Source organism: Dipodomys spectabilis, unplaced genomic scaffold (genome assembly GCF_019054845.1).
Source record: "Dipodomys spectabilis isolate Male_0828 unplaced genomic scaffold, ASM1905484v1 ptg000197l, whole genome shotgun sequence".
Lineage (NCBI taxonomy): Eukaryota > Metazoa > Chordata > Mammalia > Rodentia > Heteromyidae > Dipodomys > Dipodomys spectabilis.
The window spans coordinates 11,011,813-11,035,763 of record NW_024870874.1 but is presented as its reverse complement, the minus strand read 5'-3'; the positions used below and the strand labels follow the sequence as shown (position 1 = coordinate 11,035,763).

At 36.2% G+C, this 23,951-nt stretch overlaps 1 protein-coding gene across 3 annotated transcripts in view; it reads left to right on the top strand.

The window, feature by feature from the left end:
• Cadps2 (calcium dependent secretion activator 2) overlaps positions 1–23,951 on the top strand; it is a 454,722-nt gene that overhangs the window by 417,326 nt on the left and 13,445 nt on the right. For all 3 annotated transcript variants that reach the window (XM_042695976.1, XM_042695975.1, XM_042695977.1), the window contains 3 exons: positions 513–596; positions 702–734; positions 11,198–11,305. In XM_042695976.1, the coding sequence (XP_042551910.1) occupies positions 513–596; positions 702–734; positions 11,198–11,305 (225 nt within the window). The remainder of the gene's footprint in view (positions 1–512; positions 597–701; positions 735–11,197; positions 11,306–23,951) is intronic.

Sequence of the window (23,951 nt, the reverse complement as noted above, 5' to 3'; positions counted from 1 at the left end):
AATGCTCGTTAGTGGGTAAGGATCTTGGATATTACAGTTCCCTTTCATGATCACATCTTTATTCAACCCCCTGTGTCAATGTAGAAAAAGTTAGAAGAGGGTAAAGTTATACATGATAGAAAAGAATTTGACCATCTTTGTTTACCAGCATCTGTATTGGAGATGAAGAATATTTTAAGAAATAGACTCATGAACCTAAACTTATTCATTAACGGCTTAAACTACCTGACATGTACATTAACTAGAATCCCATTGTATGTTTCATACATATATGAAATATATGTGAAAATATAAACATACATATGTATTTCCAGCAATGGCAAGGGATCTGGGAGCCTGTGTTGAGAATGAGAAGAGTAAGAATTATGATTTAACTTGACCTGATCTGTCAGTGTATTCTTTATGGATTTTGTGGCCTGGGAAAAGTTGGTTCAGGAATTTTTATTTTTCATACCGCTGTTAGATTTTCTTCACTGAAACCTGCTAAGCACTCACTGTAAACTGTATTGCAGTTCGTTTCAGTGTTGGAAGGGGTGTTGTCTAAGCTATCACGGTATGATGAAGGCACTTTCTTCTCGTCCATTCTGTCATTCACTGTAAGTATTGTAATGAGTTCTTCTCTGTGGTCTTTTCATTGGTATCTTAGCACTTACATGGCAGTTAAGAACATAATTCTCACAATTATCTCTTTTCCATTTAAGGTGAAGGCAGCTGCAAAGTATGTTGATGTTCCTGTAAGTATTTTTTGTCTGCTTTTCAAACAATACACAATTCTCTCTCTCTCTCTCTCTCTCTCTCTCTCTCTCTCTCTCTCTCTCTCTCTCTAATTATGTCTCACCACAGGTTTATTTCAAATCTTTATACCAGTGCCATTCCCCTAGGGAATAGTGTATTTTCCTCAAGCAAGCACCAGCCCTCATAACAAGGCTTGGCACGTTACAACAGTGTATTTTGTCTGTAGTACTTGTGAGCGTTTTTACAAGGCTGGATTTTCATGAAAACATGAGACCAGACTTGCACAGGAAAGTCATAGCACTTTGGGATGGAACAAAAGATACCTAAAAAAATACTTACTGTTCTTGCTTTTATGTGAATTGCTTCTTATACAAGTTAAATTAGCAATAAAGGTTACCACTCTGTGCAGTATTTTTACAATAAAAAGTACCAAAAAATGATCCGCATCATATAAAAGAGACAAATCATAATAACTATAAGATCCATAGATTTATACATTTAAAAATTCGTTAATACTCAAAGATATGCTAATTAATATAAAGTGTTCATTTCTTGCCAAAAAAAGGTGAATGAGTTAAATGAAAGAATTTGTTTTCTAAATATTGAACAGTTTAAAGATCAGTTGTCACATATTTAATATTTTGTTGTCACATTTTAATTTAATATTTTGTTTTTCTCAGAATTTTTGGGAAATAAATAACCTGTAAATCTGTTGAAAAATTAAGATGCCACTTACAAAATTCATGAAACCTTCTTAACTAGCTTTCATGAACAATCACTTATGTGGGAAATAAAACTGATAGTTTAATATAGCAATTTAGGTTATCATTGTATCAAGTTAATTTTGGCATTGCTTATGATCAAGATATGATGTTCTATATAGTCATATTTTGGCATATATGCCAATTTTCAAAGAATTAGAACACAGTGGAAATGACTTAAAATTTAAGACTTGATGGAATACAGATTACTGTTCATACCGGAGAAACATCCCATGAGTAGACATCATTGTGGATGCTAGCAGGTTGAATGCTAGAAAGGCTTGGATCTCAGTTGAGATCTGAGGATCCTGGTTCAAAACCAACCCAAACAGAGAAGTCCATCTGACTCTTATCTTAAATTAATCACCACAGAGCTGGAAGTAGAGCTGTAGGTCAAGTGGTAGGAGCTGTAGGTCAAGTGGTAGAGCACTAACTTTGAGCAAAAAAGCTAAGGTACAGTGACAGAGCCCAAGTATGAGTCCAAGTCACACAATTTGTGCACATGTGCGCGCATGAGCACACGCACACACACACACACACACACACACACACACACACACACACACAAGCATTTGTCTAGTGATTCAGTGCACATCTCTTATTCTGGCTATCTAGAAGGCCCAGGTAAGAGGAACATCACAAATTTGAAGCCAGCCAGGGCTACCTAGTAAGACTCTCTCACTCAAAAATAAAAAATAAAATAAAATAACCCTGCACCGATAACTCACTTTTTTTGGGGGGGGGGGAGGTCCAGTCATGGGGCCTGAACTCTGGGCCTGGGCACTGTCCCTCAGCTCTTCAGCTCAAGGCTAGCGCTCTACCCCTTGAGCCACAGCGCCACTTCCGGGTTTTTTCTTTTTGCTTATGTGGTGCTGGGGAATCAAACCGAGGGCCTCATGCATGCAAGGCAAGCGCTCTACCACTGAGCCACCTTCCCTGCCCCATAACTCACACTTTTAATCCTTGCTACTCAGGCAGCTAAGTTGTGAGGATCCCAGTGCTAAGCCAACTTGGGTAGAAATGCTCATGAGATTCTTTCCTCCAACTAACCAGCACAAAGCCAGAAGTAAGGGATGGGAAGGAGAAACAAAGGAGGAGGCAACAATGCTTGATAAGAAATGTACTTGTTATCTTGCCCATGTAATTGTAACCCCTCTCTACGGTATTTTCACAATAAAAATAAAATAAAATAAATTCCATAGAAGAATTAAAAAAAAAAAGATTTGATTCATGTGGTAAAGTGTCAGCCTTGAGAGAAAAAGCAAAGGGGGAGTACCCTAACCCTGAGGTCAAAAGAGGTCAAGCCTTAATGTATCAACATACATACATACACACATACACACAGATATGTAGATAGATAGATAGATAGATAGATAGATAGATAGATAGATAGATAGATAGATAGATGGAATGACATTTCATGCCTCAGGTGGCCTGTGTCATTGAATTGACTTGGGTATTGGGTATTATTTCACATAGTGACCTCAATTTCATCACCTATAAATGCATCAGTTCTTCTGACTTCTAACTGTGGTAATCTACCATCTGAGTTCTTGATATCAATCTAGATCTGTCCAAGAGACAGTAGAGCCCAAAATGTCCCCAAAACTCTTGTAGAGAAAAGGGCAGTACCTTCTTGCAATACTTTTTGCAATACTACCTCTTGTTGGAAATTGTTTTAAAACAAATATAGAAAGTATTAATTCTATGGAGGGAAAATTACCTATGATATTAGGTGATACTCTTTATTGTTGTTTAAAAAATAGGAGGAGAAATTTATGTTCCAGAAAACTTGCTCAGTTGAAATAACTAGCACTATTAAGGTTGTACAAGAGTTGCAAAAGAAAATGATTCAACTCAATCCATTTAAATATAGCATGTCAAAAAATAAAAATAAATAAATATAGCATGTCATAAACACAGTCTTATCTATCTGTGTAATCAGTACATTTCATGGTACTCCCTTTAAGAAAAAATATTAATGTATTCCTGAACAAAGTAAATTCTAATGTCTCAGACTTCTCAACACAGGATCTGAGGTAAAGTCTACCATGCTAGCTTTCTGATCAGGTGATGATCTGCAACTTTAAGATCATTTGATTCAACAACCTTATATAGAGTTCTGTTGGCACTGCACAGGTCATGACCCTGCCATAGTGTATTGGAATGTTCATTTTTCAAAGACATCAGACATATTTTTTAAAATTTATTTAAAAGCACGATCTAGCAAAGCACGAATGGCCCACACCTATAATTTTCTTGGGCCAGTCCTGAGGTTCGAACTCAGGGCTTGGCCACTGTTTCTGTGCATTTTTGCACAAGGTTAATACTCTGTCGCTTGAACCACAGTTCCACTTCTGTTTTGTTTGTGGTTTTTTTGTTGTTGCTGGGGTTTTTTTTGTTTGTTTGTTTCATTTTATTTATTTGGTGCTTAATTTGACATAAGAATCTCAGGGACTTTCCTGCCCAGTCTGGCTTTGAACTGTGATCCTCACTTCTCAACCTCCTTACTGGCTAGGATGACAGGCATGAGCCATCAGCAGCCAGTTTCATGACCGCTTCCTAAGACAAACAAGGTACCTTATTCACACAGTGAAAATATGAGATGTCTTTTCATTATGTTTCCTTCTGTTTTAGAATCCTAAGCACCTTGTATATATCAATGGTGGCTTGTCAAGGTCGAAGAGCGACACTGTGTTTTTTGTTCTCATCTTTCTTTGCTTACTTGTTTCCAACATTGTTTGTTACTTACATAAGGTCACCTGAATACTCAGTGCTTTACGTCAGAATGAGAACTAGGCAGGACTTGGGGAATGGAGCTCCTGCCTACTGGGACACAACTCACCTGGAGAGAGTCCTACGTGCACACCAGAACCAAACTGCGTCTCACTGCTCTAAGTGAGCAGGAGAGCTGTGTGCTATACTTCTGTTGTCTTTGCTCACTTGTTTTTCTTTCTAGCTCTTTACGTAAGGTCAGTCCATGTCCTCCTTACCATTGGCATTCTACCCACTCAGGCCTTGCTTAGTCCAAAATGCAGAAAGTTTCAACGGGACTAAGTAAATCAATCCCCATACATGTCAACCTTAAAAACAAAAATTGAAAGTTTCAGAGCATTTTTAGTCTACTTCTTCAAATCCTTATGAAGTTTTTGTAATTGAAACACCTATAGATAGGTGAGGGGAAACTTAATGGATAATATTGTTAACTGAGCAATTAAATACTTTTTTTTACCATTATGATCACTACGTAGGGCTATAACAGTTTGAAACCTATATACTATACATAATTAACACATTTCTTACCAAGTGTAATTCTGTATCAGCATCTAGCCCTTCAAATGAGATGTGAGTGATCCTTAGTACAGAACAGCAATAGAAAAATTAAAGATACTACATGTTCATAATTTCAAATGGAGGAGACAGAGTAAATGCAGAAATCTCAGCTAAAAAGAAAAGAAGCAACCAGCCTCCATTCCTTGCATATGTCAGCCTAGGATCTTAAGGTATAATTCAGTATTATTTCTAGCATATAAAATAATTTCTTCTCTGGAAAGACTTCTCCCAGAGAAACAACAAAAATATTTCAACATATGAATCCTTCTATTGGCTATTTCAGGACATATGAATATATAAATTAGGTTGTTCCTTAGAGGAAATGACTTATGCATTTGAATATAAAAAATGAGTGCCATGATTATAGCATATAATTCAATATATTTGAAGCTCTGACAGGAGGGTTCTATCTTTACAGACTGCTCATGGCGTAGATAAAAAGAACCTTATCCATAGCAAGAACTCTGGAGTAATGGAATGTTCTCTCTCATCCATGCAGGACTATGTGAAATGTATATGCTTCAGGCATTCACTTTACATGCTCCAAGTCTGAAAGCCATTCAAAAGGATGTATGCTCCATCATCTTTTCTCAGTATTATTATATTTAAGTGGTTGTACAAAGGAGGTGCCATTAAAAAAATACATCTTGATCAGTGTCACCTTTTTCAACATTCCCACTCCTTCCCTCCCTTTGCTTTTTCTTTGTTTAATCCTTTTTGTGTGTATATATATATATCATATATAAATTATCTTTAGTTGTACAAAAGAGGTGCCATATTGCAAAGCAGTTTAAGAATACAGTGCATCCTAACCAGTGTCCCCTCCTTCAACATTTCACCCTCTTCAGCCCACTCCTTCCCTTACTTTTCTTAATTTAATGATATATGCAATAAATTTTTGAGTGCACCCCCCCCCATCTTCCCCATTTCATTCCTCATTTCCCGTTTGCCCTGCCCCCACTCCTGAACGTATCCATTTCCTGGTTGTGAGCTCCATCATCTTTAATGCAGAACTTTTCTACTCTTCAAATTGGGCTCAAGAAATACATACCAATGTTAGTTCAACAGCATTTGGATTGCTGCCAAATTTTAGAGAACAAAGTGACTTGTGGTCACTTTCCTCTCAAGACAATAGTTTGGCATTTTTCTAAATGATAACTTCTTTTTTCACTGTTTAAAAACAGCATACAAAATTTTCATTGAGAATTTCATATCCTTGTAAAAATTTATTGTTAAATTTTTTCTCCTGTGCCCATTTTTTAATGAAGTATTCCTTGTTCTAGCAGGCTTATATGATATTTACATTGCTATCAACATAGTTTGAAGGCTTTGACTCCTGTATATTTCCTTTGGCATTCCACATGATTACAGCATAATAATTCCATTTGGTAGAAAGTTGATACACACCACACACACACATACATGATCTTCATGGGTATAGATAAAATGTATTTTTTAAGTCTTTTTTTAAATATATAACTTATTTAAACTACTCAAAGTACTTTTGAAAATTTTACATTTTTCTCAGTTGCAAAAATATATAACCTAACATACAAGGACCACAGTAATGAGGAATGCATTAATCAATGAAAAAATAGTATTTTTAACAAGCCCTGAGATAAATTATGTGTTTGTAAAATTATGACCTGAATCCCCTGATGATCAGTTATAATTGACTGCAGAGTCCTGCATGTAAAGAGCTATAAGACATCTGTGCTACAATTTCAAACTTAGAAGATACTCATCTTATATCTTGTTAAATGGTAATGAAAAACCAGATGCAGGTATTTCATTAGTGAAGCATGCAGATCATCATAAATGAGGACATCACAATTTTGCTTTGGATTGTTTATGGCAAGCTTTTCTAGGTTATATGAAGAGCACTTTTAAATGAAGGCAATGACACTGTAGCTTCTAGTTTATCTTTGCGACTGGAATTGTTGATTTAAAAAATTTGTCTCCTCGTTAAACAGGTAACCTGCCAGTGTTTGTGTAGTATGTTGTGAACCTCCAGTTGCAGGTTAAGCAAATCTTACTGCGTTGCTGTGAAAAATGACTGCAGTGTGTGGCTCCCACCTGCCCATGAATGGGGAAGGCAAAGGCTTGCACCTGTGGGATTAGACCTAGCAGCAGGAAGTCAGAGCGTTCGCAGCGTATAATTAACCAGGAATTTTTCTCTCTTTTTTTAAGCAGTCTGTTCATCTTGCTAGGTTAGCTAGTAATTAACACATGAAAAAAAATGTACTGGAGTTTGCACCCTTACTTCAACTCATTCACTCAATGATATATTTGAGTACTTTTGTAGCTAATGTTACAACCATGATCCACTTACCTTAAAATAAGGCATTTCCTCCCGTAGTTGCTGACTTCTTTCTGCTGACAAAGGGATTTGTTAGATCTTCATGTCCTTTTACTATAACTTTGTTAGACCAAATCTGTTCTTGTCTAGTCAGATTAAGAATACTATAGGAGCTCTTTTGATGTGGCCAGAACTACCTTAACTAGCAAGATAAAGGCATAAGTGAGTAATGAACTGAGTGTCTTGAGATTTAAATAGGAAGATGGAAATGAAATCACTTTCCCTAAATGGTATTTAATATAGAAGAGAGCTTGCTGTGTGATTTTTCAATTGTTATTTCCTCCTAATCTTTAGAAAGCTGTAATTATCAATTTAGAAAAAATTTCTAAATTCAGCTCTCTAGGATACTATGTTATTGTTTTAAAAACTCACCATAAACCATGGTTGAAGTTTAACAGTCTTCTCCTTTCATAAAATTGGGGGATATCCACTTGTACTAAAATTTGTATTCATCTTCCATCTTGCGGTACAACATAGGCATGCATTTATACACAAAATACAAAAACAATTAGCAGTATGCTTAGTTTGGATTTTTATTGTTGTTTGGGAGTGTTTTCTTCTTTTATGCACACGTGGGGCCTTGAATTCAGAGCTTGGGGACTGTCCCCTAAAGTTTTCTCTCAAGGCTGATGCTCTACATTTGATTAAGTGGAGATAAGAATCTCAAGGACTTTTCTATCCAGGCTAGCTTTGAACAATGATCCTTAGATCTCAGCCTCCTGAGTAGCTATTGTTACAGGCAGCACCCTGCAGTTTGGGGATTTTAAAACTACATTTCATTTCCTATGGAAACTATTTCATAATAGAATTAGATGCAATGAATTTCCAAGTGTATAATTCTACTTCCAGAAAACAAGCATCTTAACACAAAGGAGCACTGAACCAGAGATAATGTCTTCTATCCAAACACATTTGTACTGTATGTAAAAACTGTTTAAAAGGAAAATTACATCTTTTCCAGCAATTTATCAGAGATAATTACCCTTCATACACCAAATGAAGGATAAAGTGTTTTAAAGAACTATAACTCTAATTGGTAAATGTCACCAGCTGTTGCAGTTACTCTTACTTGTGTATATTCTTTTAATGATTATAGTCTCATGCCACAAGCTACATGAAAATATATTCACTAGGTGTGAAATTCCCATATGTCACAGTTTCAAGAATAGGTAAACAGCACAAAGATAAAAGAAGAAATAATGCTAATGAGGAATGATAAGAATTCTAAGTTTTGTTTTCCAAGCCAGTAGATCTTAATTTGCTAAAATGAAGACAAATACAATTTCAAAAGGAGAAGGAAAGAAATAAATTGTTGAAACAAAACTTTTAAGTGAGCTTTATCTCATATCCTCCACCTGAGTCTTGTTTCCTTAGAAAGTGGTCGAATTGTCAACACTTACAGCCTTCAGTGCTGTCTCTTTTGAGAAGAGCATTTTATTTTCTTTTAGGCTTGAATGTCAAACTGTTTGTTGATTTTAGATGGTGAAGCATAAACTCTTCCTGGGCAATATTTCATGACATCATCTTGGAGATAGCAAGGAAATAGAAAATAAATCACCTTCGTATCTTTGCAAATCTATAATGTCATTATTTCCCTCTCACCTGGACCTAACTTCCACAGATTTTGTTGGGTCAAGTGATTGGCTGAATTAGACTTCTAAACAAGGTTTGGCTTTGAGAGGGAGAAATAAAAAAACAGGATGGGAAGGCAAGCCTCTCATTTGTTTTTTCAGTTCCGAGCTTAGCTGCCTGAACCCGGTGCCTTGGTATCATGTGTATCAGGGATTCTAATTTCCAGGCACCTGACAGAAACTCAAACTCAAAGGCTGAGCTAAGTCACTAAGTACAGAAAATTGTCCTCATGTCATTTTCAGCTTTTTAAATGTTCTCATTTTCAGTGTTTTGACAAAATTTGAAAGGCACCAAGAGAAATACTTACCCTATGAGTTAGTTGAGAATAAATAATACTTTTGTACAAATACCCTGCCTCATCATTCAAAAATATGATCTATAACCCTCTCTTCACAAAGAAAGCAAACAACCTGTTTTTATTCATTGAAATCCAAGCTTGTAGAACTTAATCTTTCAAACATTGATTATGAAAATTATGCAGAAATGAATTTGTTCAATAGCCTTCATTAGGTTTGGAATATATTGCCTAGCTTTTACACACACACACACACACACACACACACACAAACACACAGAGTCATTTCAAATTTTTAACTTGCCTCCATTATATGAGGACTATATTGTAAAAATTCTTGAATTTATGTGGCATATACTAAGCTAAATATGAGTAGTAAGAAATTTTAGTGATGATTATTGCACAGAAATTGCACAGACATAACTATAAGAAAAACTCAAATAAATTTTCATAAATGGAATAAAATAGCTTAATGCCTGTACTATGGGTTTGACCAAGAGAAGTAAAATTTTATTAGGATATATATGCTACCTCAGTCAGAGGTGTACCTTAAGTTGTTTGTATTGGTTCTTATAATCTTGCAGTATTTACTATTGCAAATGAGTTTAAAGATTTTAAATGCATCTGAGGAACACAAGAGGATATAAGCCTAACTACTTTATTTGGCCATCCATTTCACTGTTTTGTTCTTACTAGTTTTACTGTTAACCAAATAACTAATACAGACTGTGAGTTAACTCCAAGTACAGATGATATTTTTTTCCATTAACTGGTCTAGCTATATGAAGCTAACTTTCAGGCATTTGTCACTTTCTAGTACTGATTAGTCTATGGGAAGAATGAATGTTAACTACGCTCTTTCCTCTAACATCACAGACACCAATATGTAAACCTAACCTCTCAGGAGGCTGAAATCTGAGAATCATAGTTCAAAGCCAGCCCAGACAAGAAACTCCTTGAGAGTCTTATTTATAATCAACCAGAAAAAAGTCAGAAGAGCACTAGCCTTGGGCAAAAATGTTCAAGGATAGTACCAGGCCCTGAATTCAAGCACCATGACAAACACACACACACACACACACACACACAAAAGGAACCAAATGTTACAAATTGAAAAGTTTATTGACTCAGCTCTCTAGTTTTATATAAGAAACTAGTTTGTTTATGTGTCTGCTTTTCTAAAATGATAAATCCTTAAAATAATACTGATAAATAATGAATAGAAGCAATGGACAATTCACAAAAATTTAAGTTTTTAGCTAGGCGCTAATGTCTCATGCCTATAATTCTAGCTACTCAAGAGGTTGAGATCTGAGGATCACGGTTCAAAGCTAGCCCAGGCAGGAAAGTCCGTGAGACTCTTGTCTCCAATAAACCACTCCGAAAACCAGACGTGGTGCTGTGGCTCAAGTGGTAGAGTGCTAGCCTTAAGTTGAAGAGCTAAGCGACAGCGCCCAGGCCCATAGATCAAGCCCCACAACCAACAAAAAAAAAAAAAAATAGTTTTTACTTCCTAATATAAAAATATTTTAAGCAACAAAAACCCAACATCTCTTTAGTCATATTTTACTAGGTTTAATAAGAAATTTAGTTTGTAATTCCTTAAACACCCATGATAGTCAAATGACAATACAAGAAAAGCTAATATTTTAATATTATTGATAAGGCAGTAAAAGGTGATAAAAAGTAAAATGTGCTTGCAATTAGGAAATAATAATTGCATTGAGAAATTTGTGAAAATTTCACTTATACTGCTTGGCATATTGGAATTCTAAGGTAGTCACTAAAGAAAAAAAGACAGTAGCTATAGGTTTACATCTGTGTAGTTGTAATCATTGAAATAATAATGAATATGACCTCAAGTGCTCAATAATAAAATAAAATACCATATGTTTAATAGTAAACTTACTTTATAATAAACTTACCTTATTATGGAATTTATTAAAGGTACTCATTGTTTATTTGGTAATGAGCATTTTTAAGTAGGGTAATCTCAAAATTACTTCCCCAACTGTGTTAAACATTAATTTCATAAATGAGATCTGATGAGGTTTTCTTCCCTGTGCTTTACCCTCACATCAGAAACCAGGAATGGACCTGGCAGACACCTATATCATGTTCGTTCGGCAGAACCAGGATATTCTTCGAGAGAAGGTCAATGAAGAAATGTACATAGAAAAGCTGTTCGATGTAAGTAGCTTCCTTGGCAAGGTGTGCTGGCACAAAATATACCCAGCAAAGAGGAAAATTGTATTTGATGGACTATTTGCAAAGCCACTTCTCGTTTTAGGTCGTGTTTCTTCTATGCAAATAATAGAGTCAATAATTTTTCTATTTCCCTGACAGCTGGTGGAAGATTTGATGATCTCTTTTCTATATGAAAACTGTCACCCTCATAATTAGTCTCAAAACCCTTCTAAGGTGTAACAAGCAGTCTCCTGGAGTATACAATAGCATTTCCTTTTCAGCTTCCATAGAGAGAATTCATGGAGCAATGGATCTGGCTCCTCCTATAAAAAGATTTTTGTAAGCCAACATGTTAAACAAAGACTTGCCCTTTCCAATCCAGAGTATCTGACATAGCACTGTTATTGAACATTTTTATTTCGACTTCATAGACGAATAATATGGTGAAAATATATGATCATCTTCTCAGAACAAAGGTCTTCATTTAGTCATGACCAATAGACATGGAGTTGTATTTATTGAGCATCTAGAAAGGTAACCAAGAGAGCAGTCCATTTAAATAACAGTGTTGTCATTCATTTGTAATTATCAACAGTCGTTTCAAAGAAAACAGTATTGTACTTGCAAGGTAACCTTGTATTATAAATCACTACAATGCCGATCCTGAAATGTGGTATTTGTTTTGAAGTTTATTTATTTATGTAATCTTCTCTGCATTTTTTAGAAATGCTTTTCTGGCAGTTGCATTTTAATTATGCAAGTTACTGCAAATGTTTTCATAACAGCAATTCACGGGCTTCCTGGTGACACTTCAGCTGTGGCAGTTGCAGAAGGTCCCAGAACGTCATCATAATCTCTTGCCACGGTCTGTCATGTCAGTATTCGCTGTCGGATTGGGCGGTCAATATGAATCTTATTTTTCTGACTTTAAGTTTCCAACCTCTACCCAGGCCATTTCACAATAAAAGTATCATCTGTTTTAATAAGCTAAGTGTTAATATGTGTGAAAAGAATGATTTCCTAAAAGCTTTGATGCCCTGCAGGGTAGAAAAATTATCATCCATCCAGCTGGCTCTTTTACAAAATACTGAAACCATATTAGCAACTTCTGCTTCCATTTGCTCTTGCTCTCCATTTCCAAGCATATGTTGCATTTCTGAGCTCTCCTTTACTTTTTTGCTTAGCTGGTGATTTTCAAAACTGTTGAACAGAAAGAGTTGGGTTGGATGTCACTTCTGTTATGTTTCGTTCTGGGAGAGCCAAAGCACATATTGTTTGTTAAAAATGAAGTAGACCCATACTAGAAATTGTCCACTCTAGATAGATTTTTTTAAGGGGCTGGGAGAATATTCCCTTAACTTAAATTTTTGTCCTGACTTACTTACTACACGCCTTAACCATTTTTGCTGTTAGTTCAGAATGTGGAGATTTTTTTTTTCACTTTGAAAGTATTCCCCACTCGAATAGCTTTTCACTCACTGGACTTTCTTAGAAGACTATTGGACAACAGTAGCAATCTGACCTAACTAAACTGGACCCACATAGGCCAAAATTGAAATAATGTGCACTAGCTTCTAGTTCTGTACTTCTGTACACTTTATTTTTGATACCTAAGCTTCAGATATGGCTGTGGGTTTGCTTCCCAACCACTCTGTTTTGGGTGTGGAGGTTTTGTCATTTTTCATATCCCCAGTAGAACATTAGACTTGTTATTTGCAAAACCATTGTAATGTCCTTAAACATTCTAATGTTTTTAGGTTGCACATTTTCATTTAATTAAAAATAAAAATAGTCCCTAATTCTGTTGATATGTCATCAAGTGTAACATGTATAAAGGGGGACCAAGAGCCCCTAATTAGCCAAGACTGAATTTGTCTCAATTACAGTTAGTAAATGAGAGGTTATCAAGTATGTGTTGAAAGGTAAAGTAGAATGTGTATCTTAAGCAACAGATCATTACTGAGAGACATTATATAATTATTGAAAATCCCCTTAGCTGGAGCTTAAAATAATATTGTTAGGTGTCAAGAAACAGTTGAAAATAATGATCTTAAATATACTGTTAGCAACCTTAGCCTATTAGAGATAAAAAGATAGAAGAGAACAATTGTATTCAGGGAACATGTCAAACTTTTGATATTCCAATTAGAGTACTTCCTATGTAAGTAAGTAAATGGATCCTCCTAAGTTCAGTTTGTAAAAGAAAACACAGGCATGTACATATCTATTAGAGTAGATGAACATGGAGTGGGTTTTAGACAACTAAAGGGCTGAGGGTCATTGCAATATGAGAACTTAACTCTTAGAATTTGAAATGATAAAATCATATGATGGAAAGATCAGTGGACTGCAAATGGAGAAACCACAGTTCTGCCATGACTTTTCTGAATGACTTTGGAAGGTTCTATTATTTCTTTAGGACTCAATTTAGCTACTATATATAAACTGAAATTGCTGGTCTAGAGCTCTGGAGGACTCAAAGTCTTTCCAGACTTTACAGTAATGGTTCTTTTTGTAAGAATAATAGAAATTATTGGGGTGTTTGAATAATGTTTGCAGGCTAGCAATTCTTAAGTCCTTTCATGAAACTAAGTCTTGCATAGTAAGCCATAGTAAATCCACAAGCTGAGTAGAAAAACGAGGATCTGCACAACATTATAGCTGCATGCCATATGAGATTTTGTGTATCTACTATCACAGATCTGAAATCCAACTTCAGAATAGTGCTTGGAACTCAAATCAGTTCTCTATAGTCATGCCAAGTTTTTCTTCCAAGTCACCAGGATATGTTGGACAATAGTAACCTCTGTCTTTATAGAGCTCATTGAGATACATGCTAACTTTATACATGCATTTACCCCGTTAATAATAATGTTCTATGTAGGTAAGAGAAGTCTAAATGAAGTTTGCCTGAAATATAAAAAAATAGAATTTGTGATGGAAAAAAAGAAAAAAAAAAAAAAGCCAGGTGTTCATGACTCACAACAGTAATCCTAGCCACTCAGAAATCTGAGACATAGAGGATCCAGGTTCCAGGCCAGCCTCGACTAAGTAAATAAATAAATAAATAAATAAATAAATGTTTTCATTACTAGACTCAGTTTCCCAGTTTCCAAGAAAACTAGCAAAAAGCCGGGCTATAAAACATGGCTCAAATGATAGAGTACTAGCAGGGCATAGAAAACTGAGAAAATATAGGGCCCTAACTTGAAACTCTCATACCAAGAACAAACAAACAAACTGGGAGGGAATTCTATTTGGGAGACCATCTTCCTTAACATAATGTCCTTTTTCTAATGTACAACATCATTGTCTGTGGTCTTTACAATTGGTTTCAAATATGTAAAACCATCTTCAGCATGTTTGTCCACAACTTGAAACTAATGACAGCAGTTTCCTAATTCTTATCCGATTTTGAGTATCACTTATATTTTTTCTCCTGGTGAAATCAGTTGATCAACTCTTGCAGGTTTCTGGACTCAGAGTCAAAACCACAGGTGTCCTATGTGTGGGAAAAGAGGCATTCGTAGAGTACATTGTGTCTCTACACTGGAAAGTGGTATAATATTATCAGAAGTTAAAACTAACATCTATCAAAATAGCCACACCAGCACTTCTGTGGCCCTTTCCTAAGTCCCAAACATATTACAAAGTGGAGTTAATAGGGTTCTTAAGGCACATCGCACACACACTCACCCTGCTTCAAGATGGGTACTTTCCATCTTGAGTCCCTTTAAAACTATCTCCTGTTCGCTTTCCTGTTGGTGAAGTCACACCAGGGTGCAGCATATAATTGGTAAATCATGCAGATTAAACATTCTCTTGTGTTATAAACTGATTAAATATTTAATTGTCAAGGAGTTTCATCTCCATGAGATTTTTTTAAAATATTGTAAAATGTCTTATAAAATTAAAAGTAATTATTTAAATGATAGTTAATCAGTTATATTCATCCAAACAGTCTTTCATAAAGGATTCATTTGTAAGGACTTTTCATGAAAAGAATTCTGCCTTGCTAATAAAGCAACTCTAAATTAAACATTTGGAGCAAAATTGACCTAAACTGTGCAAATAGGGTGAGTAGCCTATTCATGCTATGATAAGAGGGAAAAAGATGAAAATATTCTAAGTGAATATGATTCTCAAAATAAAACTAATTTTGCACCAAAGCGCCCTTGTTTGTCTCTGGAATCCTAAATGAGAAAAGGAAGAAATGCTCAGATTTTTTTTTAACTTCAGTCTTTCACATTAGTACCCATAATTTTTGGTACAAGGATTTTTTTCACCCTTGAAAACATCAACATTTCTGATCTTAACTTATTTAAGGATTCAGTTTTCTGCTAAATTTATTTCCCCAAAACAGTTTAAATCAACAAAATATAGATAAGCTTGGCTAGTAAACCAGATGGCAACATACACCTGTAATCCTAGCTCTCTGGAGGCTGAGGGAGGAGGATTTCAAGTTCAGGACTATCCTAACTACATAGTAAGACCCTGTCTCCAAACCAACAAAGTAGAAACTAGTCAATAAAACTTTATGTAATAACTTTGCTCGTATGAATTTAAGGTTGACAGTGTAAAATAATATTCTTTAGGTGAGATTTTTGGACTTACAATCGTATATTTTATAAGGCATACAGGCTGAAACCCATTTTAATAACAGGTTAGCTTGCCTTCTTGCAATCCTATAATTTATGTTTTTCTTATGTATATCTCAATGTAAAAAAAATAACGCATTTTCTTGATCCATTCATCTACTGAGGGGCATCTGGATTGATTCCTCTCTTAACTATGGTAAATAGTGCTGCAATAAACATAGCTGTGCTGGTAGTTTTAGTATGGTCTTGTTTGTGATCATTTGGGTAAATGCCCAAAAATGGAATTGCTGTGTCATAGGGGAGCTCTATGTGGTGTCTTTTGAGGAACCTACATACTACTTTCCAAAGTGGTTGAACAAGTTTACACTCCCACCAGCAGTGCAGTAAGGATCCCTTCTGGCCACATCCCCTCCAGAAAATGTGGTATATATACACAATGGAATTTATACCTCCATCAGAAAGAATGACATTGCCCCCATTTGTTAGGAAATGGAAAGACTTGGAAAAAATTATATTAAGTGAAGTAAGTCAGCCCCAAAGAAACATAGGTCCCATGGTTTCCCTTATTTGCAATTACTAGTATATGTCTGAGACAAGCAGAAAAGGTCAGATAAGTTGATGTCAGGCAAAATGAACCCCAAGATAAGGACTCAAATGGTTTTTCTTTCTTGCTATTGTTTCTAACATATTTATAAGATATTTCTTTGTTGCTTTGTATGTCCCTCCCCCACAGTATAACCCCTGTTGTCACTGTATTTGATGTTGGTATAATTTGTGGAGGGGAAGGGAAAAAACAAATTGTTTAAATAGGGATACAGGTGGACCCATTGCAACAAGAGATGTATAAGACGTAATGTCAAAAAATGAACTTTGCCGGGGGTGGGGGAAGGGGGGTGGAGGGGGGGAGATGAGAGGGCAGGAATGGGAAGGGGAAACTAAGGAGGCAACAATGCTTGACAAGGTGCTCATTATCTTGCCCATGTAATTGTAAACCCTCTGTACAGTATTTTCACCATAAAAACTTATTAATAAAAATTAGCAATGTTTTAATATATATATTTTATTGTAAAGATACTGTACAGAGGGATTACAGTTACATGAGTAAGGTAATGAGTGCATTTCCTATTGAGCATTGTTACCCCCTCCTTTGTTTTTCCCCTACCATCCCTTTCCTCTCTACCTCCTTAACTCCTCCCTCCCCCCCCCCAGAAGTTGTAAAGTTCATTTTCAACAAAGTGTCTTGTACATCTTATTGTTATAATGGGTCAACCTGTATCCTTATTTCAGCATTTTGTTATTTAACTTCCCCTTCCCAAATTAGAAAAATGTATATACGTGATGTAGGGCACTGGAATCAACTACAGTGAAAACAGGGGTTGTACCATGGGGGAAGAACATACAAAAGAAACAAAAAAAAATCACATAGGGCATTATAAGTACATTGAAGACAACAGCAATAAAGATAAAACCTCTTGTATGCCTCCATCACAAAGAATGATACCACCCCATTTGTTAGGAAATAGAAAGACTTGGAAAAACTTAAGTGAAGTGAGCCAGGCCAAAAGAAATATAGGTCCCATGGTTTTCCTTACCTGCAATAACTAGTCTATGTCTAGGACCAACTGAAAAGATCAAAGCCATGTACATATGACCATATAAGATGATGCTAAGTGAAATGAACCCCAAGATAGGGACACAAGATCAATTTCCTTTCTTTAATAACCTTTTACCTTCAAATTACTAGACAGTTATTATAGACTATCTAAATGAATATCGGTGCCTATCGCAAAGTCTTTTCTTTTCTCCTTTGCTTCTATATAAAAAGCAGACAAAAATAAAACATTTATTGTTGACCAGTTAAATTCAAGGATGAATTTTCTGTCAACACTAAAATCAAATACTATTCCTTGGCCACACCCATTTTCCATTTTCATCAACAGAAAGGGATAGATAGTGTAAGTTGAATGATGTGTTTGAGTCTGTCTGAAATAATTATTTTCTAAATAGTATTATGTTGTAAGCTGCGATATCTCATTATGTAATAAAGCTAGATTAAAAGTTGGACGACTACGGTATGTACAAGGGAGAATTCCAATGGTGTAACTTCTTTGAACAACTAACAGTTGAACAAAATGAAATCCAGGAAGCTGGAATCTGTGGTGGCGTGTGGGAGGGTGAGGTAAAGGGGAAGGGGGTAGGCAAATGGAGAGAGTAGGGGAGAACAAATACAGTCATAATATTCAATTTATATATGCTAAAATGGAACAAGAAAATTGAGGAGGCAGGGGAGAGTTGAGAAAGTTGTGGGGAAAGATGAAAAAGGTAACAATGACCATATCTATATAGATATAAACATATATATATATATATAATACGTATATACAGATGCATTGGTCATTGTCAGCCTTTTCATATACATATATATATGCATATATATATATATATATATATACATATATATATTTGTACTGTTTCTGGAGCTTGAACTCAGCACCTGGCCACTGTCCCTGCATTCTGTGGTCAAAGCTAGTATTCTACCACTTGACCACTTGAGACATAGCTCTACTTCTGGCTTTTTGGTGGTTAATTCAAAATAAGAGTCTCATAGACCTTCCCATACAGGCTAACTTCAAGCCATAATCCTCAGATCTCAAGCTCTTGAGTATCTAGGATTATAGGTCTGAGTCACGAGCATCTGAGTTGTTTTTGTTGTTGTTTTAAGCTAGACTGATCTGTTTGTTGCATGTATTGTAGGAACAGTGTCTGATTCATCTCACAGGTCTCACCTCACTTTGATTGTCAGGGATTTTAACACTTTGCTTTCCAAATGTTGTGTTCCTGCTTGTTTCGTCTACAGTATCTGGACCCCAGATATTGACATTGTTTGACCTTCTTAAATTCCTCCTAATAAAATCTGCTCAATATTGTTGTAGCTGCCTTTGTCAATGCTCTGCAAAGCTTATCTTAGATTTTTTTTCTTTTAATCCTCTACTCAAAGTTTGTTTCTCTTTAAAAGCACTCTCACCTTACAGAATTACAGATGTCTGGTTCATTTGAGTTAATAATCCTCATTTCAATGTTCAGTTGTTATTTGTAAGTGTAAGAATTTATAGAAGGAAGGATCTACTTTTGATGTACAGTGGATGCCAAATTAGCTCTGGCAAGTCCAGACATCGTTCAGAGAGGCCAAAGTCCCTCATTTAAATCTAAGCTGTTGGTGAATTATAACCTGAGAAACTTGAGATAAGCATGCCTAATTGCCTAAAATGAAAACTCAACGAGAAGAATGTATTGTAGCTTGTTGATCTTATTTCTTTGATAATTCAAAAGAATCTTCAAGGAAAAAGAAATCATGTGGACTTCTTAACTTAGATTCTTGAAATGTGATCGTGGCACACAATTGTCATTTGGCACATTCCCAGAAATCCACATCTTTATTTGAGGCACCTGGACATATGTGGCAGGTCTGGTAGAATCAGCTAATTAACAACACAGGCTTAAACAGGCACCTCATCTGGCAGTGCAGTTAGTTGCCTGATGGTGCTCAGCAGGATTTGGTAGTGCTTTTTATTTTTCTATCCTAATGGTCTGCTGCCCACCTCATTTTGTCTTATTGTCAGTCACTACTTACCGCAGCTTGGGGCCCTCCCAGGAGGCTAAATTATTATCAAAGGATTAGGGAGATGTAGCCTTGCAGCTCTGACATTTCTGATTACTTGTCTATGCCAGAACACTAATTAGCTGTGACTAATTAAGAAAAAAATGTTCCTGCCATAGAAAACCATTTAAAAGAACCGAGAAGTAGAAAAGCAATTCAAAAGCTGAGCAGTGCTCAGATTCGCCGATGCTCTTTAGATTTCCACCAGAGCCTTAACTCACCTTTAATTGTGCTCAGAATTTAAAAAAAAAAAATCCTACATACATACATACTGATTGAGACATTTTGCTTGATGAGAAAAAAAATATTACTGATCACCTAAGCTCCTTGAAGAATGGCAGTGTATGGTACAGAACTTACATATTTGAGAAGTCGTTTTTTCTGAACAGCAATTGCCGAAATGGCCTTCACATTCATCCACCCAAACCGTAATTGTCATTTTGTTGATTTTATAAGAGAGTGTTGAATGAATTATTAGCAACATGTTGAGTGTTTTCAAAGACATTTAGTATTGACTTCTAGGTTCTTTCACCTTAGGATGGTCTGGAAATGTTGACTCTTGTATATAGAGCCACTAGAACTATGCATGCCTGCACTTCAACTGGCCACTTCTGACTAATGAAAATGCCCACACCTCCCCTGAGATCAACTTCTCTCTCTGTTGATTAGTGCAGTGTTTTCATAGAACTGATGTCTACAAGTCTTTTTTCCTTCACTCTTAACTTCATAAGCAAATATGGCTTAAAGGCCAGCTTCTTTGGTAGATTGTTAATACTCCCCACTCTGTGAGTCTCCTCTTTACATGTCCTCCCTGCAGCCTCTCTGCAGGATTGTCACTATGCACAGGTGGGCACAGCAGTGGAAGCTTGGTCGTCTCTATTGACTGTGCCCCGAAAAACACATGTGTGTAGGGAAGCAGCTTTTCTGACAAAAACCATCATTCCATGGGTTTATCGAGTGTCCAGACAAAAATATATATAAAAGAATGATTTTTAAGTATTTATAAAGCGAGCTCTATACTTCCTGATTTGAGCCTCTGAAGAGATGTAATCTAAATTTGCAATGTTAATGTGAAGGAACTATTTTGCTTTGTAAAAAAAAAAGAGAGAGAGAAAGTTCTAACCCCTGCCTCTCCTAAATTCTTCATGCTGTATTTTAAACCCATTTCCCCCTTTCCTTTCCTGTCTTTCTGGAGAACAAAAAGCAGGTACAACAGCATCCTCTAGGGAATAATCCTTCCCATATATGAAGACTGTTATTAAAGCACTTGTCATACTTGTCTACTCCCTGATAAATAATCCCTGTTTGTTTAGCCTCTCTTCATAGGCCCCTTTCCTAGCCCTTTAATCATCCATGTGGTGTCCTTTGAAACTTCTCAAAGTATTCTCTGTCATGCTTGAGGTTTAGAGTCAGGGAGGGATAGCATGCAGTATTTGAATGCAGCTGAACAGGATTCTTCAAGCCTGATGCCTATTTCTGTATCTTAATGCAGAACTTTCCCATAGCCTTCCTTTATGGATCTCCAGAAATTTAGCTCAAGCTACTTCTTGTCTTTCTTTTGTCATTCTCCTGTTAATTACTTTGGTCTGTACACATTTACTGATAGAGAATGTCTATAAGCTGATGTGGCACATGCATGAATTAACCACTTGGTTTCTAGGTGTAAGGAACGGTGGTGAAAGTTGGGATTCAGATGTTAGACATGGGGGTTTTGTTCATTTGTTTGTTTGTTGCCTTGCGATTTAGCTTTTAATCTTCAAGTGATTGTACAAAGGGTTCAAATTTGACCTAACCATTTATGAGTCCAGTGAATGTGGATTAGTCACCTCTGCCATCATTGCCCCCCATGCGCCTTGCCTCTTCCCCCACCCCCACCCCAAAGACATAGCACATTCCCCACTCCATTTTTCACATATGAGCACTGAATATTCTGTGTGGTATGGGATATGGGGATGAATAGGCATTTGTTTTATCCCACAAAATTGGATTCAGATTCAAATCAGAATAAGAAGTTCCAGTCCCTCTCTTATTGTCCTTTATTTTCCCCATCCAACTTGTGTTCACTGAACATTTCTGAAGATAATGCACCATGCTAGCATCTGCAAATACCATTTTTAAAAGTATGGACCAAGTTTCTACTAGAATAAGCAAATTCTGATGATCAAACAGGTCATCTTGAAAAATGGGTTATTTCCATAATGAATGAAGAGAAGAAGGAGGTGGGGTGAGGATAGTGCAGTTAAGAATTCAGTGTATCTCAAGGAAATAGAAACAACAGCAAAAGAATTCAATGTATACCCTACAAAATTAAGAAAAAGGAGGGAAGGGGTGATATGGGAGGGATGGCTGAAAATATTGAAAAGAGTGGCATTGATCAAGACATTGTATTCATAAACTACTTCATTGAATAGCAGCTTCTCTGTATAGCCACTTAAAGATAATAAAAATGTTTCACTGAATAAATATTTGTAGCTATCTCCATTTTTGAAATGGAGATACTAAAGGAAACCAAAATTCAATACACTTGATTAGCTATGTATGTCTTTGTCTCTCTTTTTTTTCCTTTTTTCCTTCCTTTCTTTCTCTCATCTACTTAATTTTCTCTGCTTCAAGTTGATGATTGGACATTTGTCTAATAGTTAGTACCAACACAATTTGTCCTTAGTTCTAGTGCTTGTGACAACAAATTCCAGGATGCAGTACCCACCCAGTCATTCCCCTGTCTGTCCTTCTTGACTTCATATTTATATGGAAAAATATATATATATATATTTGCCTTTCTTTCAGAAGTTCACAAAACCAACAAGTATAGAGGTTTCTCAGAACTTGGTACTCATGATGAAAATACCTAGGCAGCACAACCATCCCTATTTCCAAATACCTCCCAGCCTGAGCTAACCTCTGGAAAGGGGTATCAGCACATCTTAGCATGCATGTGAGGAGAGCTTGCTGTTCAGGTGACAGTCTCTGGAGGCTAATCTAGATGCAAGCAAAAAAACAGCTGAGCTATCATGCTTGCCTATCTTTGTGTGTGAGTGTGCACTTATGTGGATGTTCATCTCTGCATGGAGATTTATTAATTTACTGTCTCCTTTATTTAACTCACTGCCTCAAATGACACTAATTGATTTCTCTTAGATAATTTCTGCAGCTTTAACATCTACTAAATTTGTGTGTGTGTGTGTGTGTGTGTGTGTGATTTAATGAATGTGTGATTCAAGCCAGTAAATGTGGGCTCTGGTAAAAATCTTTCCCTTTCCTATTGAAAATATCTTTTGCGCCTATGTATTTCAAATCTCCTTTAAAAATCCAACCCATCAACAAACACTTAGTGCATGCTATGTGCCCGACATGTTGCCTCAGGTCTAGATATATCAATACGAATGAGATTCAACTAATGCCTGGGATATGCCAATTAAGACAGACATTTACCACATTGGGAAAAATTTTCAGACACCTGGATAGACTATTAAGGGCAGAAAATAGAAGTACCTAATTCTCTCTGGTTAAAAAAAATCAGTATCAGTTTTTATAGCAGACATAATGGGTACATGAATTTTAAAAGTTAACATGAATCTCGCAAAGGGCGTGGAGTTGGAAATAAAAGTGCAGACTGAGAATCTAACAGGTAGAAAAGCCAAATGGACAGAGAAGCCCACCATGAGGCAGATTTGGATTGTTGCAAATGGTTTCTCTAGAAGTGGCATGGCTCAGTAACAGAAAGGTAGCTGTTTAGTTCCCATGACACTTTCAAAATGCACTGTTGCACCATGGCTCACGCCTGTAACCCTAGCTACTCAGGAGGCTGAGACCTGAGGATCCCTGTGGTTCAGAGCCAGCCAGGGCAGGAAAGTTTGTGAGACCTGATCTCCAATTAACCACCAGAAGTGGTGCTGTGAGTCAAGTGGTAGAGCAGTCCCCTTGAGCTGAAGAGCTCAGTGACAGCTCCCAGGCCCAGAGTTCAAGCCCCATGACCACCCTCCCCCCCCTCCCCCACCCAAAAAAAAAGCAATGTTGCAATGTTCCCCATTTTCTATAGGAAAACTGAAGTACAAAGAGTTTCTAACAGTTCATTGTTGAGCCCGTATTTTATCTCAAAATTAAATTGTACCATTCAATAGCAATTCCAAGAATTCGCTATATATTTGTCTACATCTTGTGTTTTTGACTCAAGTTGCATTACTGACCAAAATTTTCATAGAGTGAGTACCCAAATTGAGTTATTAAGTAGATTAAGAGGAATGAATTATTCTTAGATGATGTCTGTGCCCCTTACTGGTATATATAAACACTATTATAATTGTCTTGACCATCAAGTTTTTTCAAACCATTAATTTGTTATTTTACTTAAAAGATTAGCCAAACTAATAAGCATGCTGTTGAGTTGGGTCAG